We start from the raw sequence: 5,899 nt of genomic DNA on the forward strand, positions 1-5,899 counted from the left end.
GCAATACCTCTTTTTGACTGCCTTGGTTCCAGGGTTTTCTCTGATTTGACCAGTTTCCTTCTTGCTGATTTCGACTAGTTGACTTTTTTTAGCCTCCTCTGCCTTTGTTGCCATTACAACTTCCTTTGCCTTTTCTGTCTTTTGCTGATTGCGCCTACAAAGCCATATCACTTTTCGACTTTCCTGCAACTCTTTCAGCCATTGTTTGTTCATGAGATTCAAGCGTCCCTTGAAGCTCTTCTTTGTCAATTTTGACAAATCTTTCGACCCTTCTATGGCTACTACCACATGGTCGAACTTTGGAGCCAACGACCCCAAGATCTTTCCAACAACAGATCTTGATGTCAACACTTCTCCACATACCTTCATTTGATTCACCAGTTTCGTAACCTTGGTGAAGAAATCAGTTATGCTTTCATTGTCTTCCATCTGAAGCAATTCATATGTCCTCTTGTAAGTTTGTAACCTCACATCTTTCACCTTATTTGCGCCTCCAAACGATTTCTCCAGAGTTTCTCATGTTTCTTTCGTTGACTCTGCATCACTAACCTTTTCAAAGTTATCTGCATCAACACATTGATGGATTATAAAGAGAGCTTTATAATCTTTATTCTTCAATTCTTTATGTGTAGCCTTTTCTTGATCTGTTGTGTCTTCTGCAAGCGTTGTTACTCCTTCCTTCACAAGATCACAATAACAAAACACAGTCTTTATCTGCTTGCACCAATTCTCATAATTGTTGTTCTTGAGAATCGAAAGATTTGCTGAAAAATGTCCGTTTGGATGATTCGTTGCCATGGTGATTTTCTTCCCACAAATCGTTTAAACTGGAGCTCTTGATACTAGATGCTGAAAATCCACCACAACCTATGAAGAATTTCAATCAATCTTGATGAACAAGATTACTATCACCCACACAATAACAATGAAAGAGAAGAACAATGGAGAAAGAAGAAAGAACGATGAAGGAGAAGAAGAATATAATTCTGCAAAATTTCTCTATACGGCTCTAACATAATTACATAATTTTCCTTCAGATAAACTTATATTTATAAACATAGCAATATTTAAATTTATAATATTTCGTATGAGATTAAACTATTTCTGTAGTAAAAATAAAATAAAAATAAATTCTTTTCATGTAAGCTTTAAACTCTTTTCATGAATAATCCGCAAAAATTTATAAAATAAATAGAAGAGAGTTTATTAGGAATCCTAAAAAAATTTAAAAATTCAAATATACTAACACAAACCTAACTTGAATATTATTATAAAAAAAAAAACTCATGCGCAAGGCTCCCAATTTTGTCTGGGCTGTAATTTTAGGATTTCTTGGTGCAGACTTTTAAAACCTGGGCTGACGCTGAATATTTAAAAAATATTTGACAGAAAGAGAAATTGCTCATTGTGCTTTTAATATCACTCTCAAATCCTTAAATTTTTCATTACCTGATTGCATCCAATGCTCATATAAGTGTTAGGGTTTAGAATTTTATATGTAGTTTTTTTATTGAACTAACTCTCTTCCAATATGTTATGCGTTAGAATCTCAAAATGAGAGGGACATTTCCCGCAATCCACAAGGTTTAAGAGTAATACCAAGGTGCAATGAGCAACTCATGAAAAAAAAAATGGAGTACCCCACATCATATTGGTGTACCCCTACATTTTTCCAAAACCTTAAATTTCTTTTATTACCATATTCTTTCTTCATTTTCTCACATTAACTATTACAAATTTGAAATCCTTTGCAGTGTACTCATTTCCCGTGAACCTAAATCTTTCAGAAAATAAAAGGACAATGTTGTACACATGTGTGGAACAAAGAAGAAAGATATGAAAATAGAGAAGAAGAAGGATTCAAAATGCATTAAAAGAACTTCATGAAAAACCAATGCATTTCAAGTCGAATATTTCATTACCTTAGAGTAATGACACAAAAACAACAGTCCAGAAGTTAACATTTTCAAAGTTTCAATCATATGGCTCTCAGCAGTCAAATAATGCAAATATGCTAAAAACTCGGACTGTGGAAAAACCATAACTTCATATTATTGCTCAAAAAACACTAACATAATATACATTTTCTCAATACATCAAGAGATTGATTAAGAATTCTTTTAGTATATAAAAAAACAAAAATAAAACCTGTATCCAGTAACAGATGAGCACAGAGAACCAGAAAAATTACTACACTAAACCCCACCCATCACATTAACTACATAAACATTAGTGCTTATCGTCCTTATGAGTGTCTTGCGGATGGACCTTTGATTCAAGTTCCCTTTTAGTCTGCTCCATTTTCCTGAAATAGACCATATGAAACATGAGAATAATTTGTCGGTATTAGAATTAGAGTTTGATCTAATTCATCTCTACAAAACCGGTTAGTAAGTTGAGGAATGTCACTCTAGATATGTCCATAAACCCCTTCCTCGATTCTATTGATATTCTGTATGTTTTACCCACAAAAAATATGATATCGGAAACTAATAACTTCAAATGAAAATGTAACACATCCAAAATGCAGCATAGCACAAATAATCTCATTGAAAACAACAAGAAATTCAAAGACATCAAATTATTATCTGAAAATATTCATAGCTTATGTTTTTTTTCCTTGTGGTTAACTCAATGAATTAGAACATCACATGAAAAAGAGAAGAAAATCCTTTTCAAAATCCTACCAACAATCCAACATGTTTATTGAATGTTTTGAAAGCAAAGTTGTGGATGTTTTGTTTCCTTTCCAAATCCCATCCAATCTAGCACATTCTCTTACAAGAGTTTGAGACTAATTGCTAAATCTCTATCAGTTAATGATGAAACACCTTATTTAAGATTTAAGAAAAATAGATAATGAATCATGTAAGAGTAGCTTTCATTATTTTCATACTCTGACAGAAACATCTAAGCCAACACTGACACATAGATAACGAAAATAAGCAATAAAATTCAACTACATGTGTTAGTATCGCATCGCTGTTGGACACTAGAGACACCATCGTTATGAAGGGTTGGTGCTACAGAGCTTTCATCTACTTGCTACATTTCATAATACTTTCCTGTTAAAGTAATAGTTTTGTAATAAACTTAGTTGATGATCAATAGAAATGTGAAATCATCTAAATTTAGGCTAAATTGTCAAACTAAATGCATTCCTCCGGTCGTTTTATCCGCAAACAAACGAAATGATCCCCAAAACAAAAACTTAAGCATATCGTTCAAACATCTAAAGCCAAAGTACAATATTTCACTTGGAAGTTCTCATCAATCTCCCAAGGGACCAAAAAAAACGACAGATCTGGCCAGTTCAACAGCAGCTACAAAAGTCATTCCCGCATTACAAATATTCTAATCCCTACTACACTAATTTTCAAGTAAAAAACTAGTTTTAAGCTCTAATCACACAAATGTAAAACAGAATTTTTACAACAAGTTTGTTAAACAAGCAAGCAAACGGCGAAAAAATGGCTTAATAGTTCAATGATAAACATTTTAGATACACGATTTCAGATTGCACATCTCCCGTAAGGTAATGGTTTTGATATTACACTTATCAGATTGGATCAGTGTTGTCGATGGCGGATGACGGTTCATCACGGAGAGCCAAAATCCCGCCATACAGGCTGCTATGCGGCACCATTATAACGGATTATGTCGGAAAAACCCGCAATATTTACAGCCATCTATATCCTCCATAGCGGATATTTGATGACACTGGATTGGATCCCCTTGATTTTCCATTAAATCTAACTCACTATCATATAAATCACTTAGGTCAACACTAAATTGACACCAATATGTTGACATACGAGCAATAATTTCAGAAAACCTAAAAGTTTTAAACAAATAAAGAGAAAAATAGAAAAGGGATACTTACTTTGAAGAATTGGCGGTTTCTTCTTCTAGCCAGTGGCGAATTTGTTTGACGTTGCGTTTGAAAATCGACGCAGATTGCTTCACGTCACTCCTTAGAAGAAGAACGACGGCGCTTACGCCGGCCACCGTCAGTACGAAATTCGTCAGACCCATAACTCCTCTTCGCACGCGATTCGTGAAATCGATATACTTTACTCTCTTTTTTGGTTAAATGTGTTAGAAGTTTTTTTAAGTGAGTTATCATACTTTGTGGAAAGTTTTTTAAAAAACATTTACTATCTTGTGCCTTAAGAAAACTGTGTATTAATTTTTAGTAAAAATATGTAATTATTTTTTAATACAAAAGTTTTATTTATAAAAGTTTTAATATGTATGTTTAAGGCACAAGATTTTATTTTTAAGAATGAAGAATATTTTGATTTCAATTTTTTTAATTTAACTTAATATATAAAACAATTTTTTAATTCATTTTTTATAAAAAGTACATAATATTCTTTTAAATAAAAAAATGAGTGATGTGTGATAGTATAAATTTATTTTACACTGTCAACCAATGACGACTATCCATTCCGTCAAGTCAGACTGAAAATTTTAAAATATTTGTATGATATTCTTATCGTTAAACTCTTAATTTAAAGAGTATTATACTATTATTATCACATCAATTAAATCCTTAAAAACAAACTTTGATTTATAAATATTTATCTTAAATATTTGGCTCTTAGCATCCAATTGGCGCAGGATAACATCGAAGTGGTTCTAAAGATTAATATAAAGTGAGGCCAAAATATAAAGTGAGGCCAAGATACGAACATGTTTTGTAAAATCTAAGAATGGCCGGAAAGGCGTTCTGAAGTTTAAGTTAAGCATATTCTTCAAGAAACCAACAAATGTGTTGATTATTTAGCTAAGTTTAGTATAACTATCAATAGATATTAGTGTGTCTTTGAGAATTGTCCTGAGTTTGTGTGTGAGTTACTTAGCAGTGAAGAGATTGTAGCTTTGTTGTCTCCTGAAGGCTAGTTGTTCTGTGTTTGTGTTTCTGGGCCTTTGCCCTCTTAAATCCCAACAACAAAAGTAATTTGATCTAAATTTGTAAAAATTATTTAATTAAATTTAAAACTCAATCAATTTAATAATCAAACTACTAAATATAATAATTATGAATATTAATAGTAATTTATAAAAATAAAAGGCAAACAGACAATAAGATGTGTCACTATCTTTTCTTAGATGATAAATTCAATCCTTTTAAAAACTATTTTCATAGGCCTATGGAGATAACATTATTATGCACGAGTCTTTGGACTTTCTATAAAAGATCTATTTATTGTCTTTGGTGCTATGAAGTAAAAAGTGTCAAATGCAAATGGTGTGAGAGCATTTTGATGGTCTGAACACACTTTTCATATTTGGCCACTTTACTTGAAGTGACTTTAAGAGTTGTTTGTCTTGCGATAAAACCTCAAGTCCTTAGTCCCACAAGGGGAAACTTCAATCAAGTCCACACATGCATGATTCCCTCCTAACCAACTGCATACCAAAACATCGGTTGGCCTAAGTGTCAATCTTCCGTCATGAGGGTCAATCAAGAACTTCATAGGCACCTATTTCTTCACAGATATTGCCTCCAGCCTAAATGTATCGAACAAGACATCCATAACAAGGTCCTACCGAAAATTGTGGTTTCTCAAAATGTATCATAGACTAATTGCTCTAATGTAATCACATTTGATTGTAACACATCCTAATTTTAAATCAAAGTCTAATAATTATTAATTTATCCAAAGGACTTGTGCATAACAGTTATCAAGGAATACATATTCTTCCTAGGCAATAGAAAGTGCAACACTATGTTGCTTCTTGCTATGCCACAAGATTAGATTGTTAGATGATAGTACCGATCTAGAAGGGGAGTTGAATAAATCACGTATTTAAAAATTTGACACTTTTTAAAATTGTTTTTAAAGGTTGCAAAAGCTCCCTAGACCACGATCGTCTAAACGATTTGTAACTA

General features: G+C 32.5%; 1 protein-coding gene across 1 annotated transcript; it reads right to left on the minus strand.

The window, feature by feature from the left end:
* Positions 1-2,028: 2,028 nt before the first annotated feature.
* On the minus strand, positions 2,029-4,117 carry LOC127096938 (uncharacterized). Its single transcript, XM_051035464.1, has 2 exons — positions 3,884-4,117; positions 2,029-2,305 (listed from the first exon to the last, which is right to left on the minus strand). Exons 1-2 carry the CDS (start codon positions 4,033-4,035, stop codon positions 2,230-2,232), a joined length of 228 nt encoding a protein of 75 aa, XP_050891421.1. The 5' UTR covers positions 4,036-4,117; the 3' UTR covers positions 2,029-2,229.
* Between the last annotated feature and the right edge of the window lie 1,782 nt (positions 4,118-5,899).

Source organism: Lathyrus oleraceus, chromosome 6 (assembly GCF_024323335.1).
Source record: "Lathyrus oleraceus cultivar Zhongwan6 chromosome 6, CAAS_Psat_ZW6_1.0, whole genome shotgun sequence".
Taxonomy (NCBI): Eukaryota; Viridiplantae; Streptophyta; class Magnoliopsida; order Fabales; family Fabaceae; genus Lathyrus; species Lathyrus oleraceus.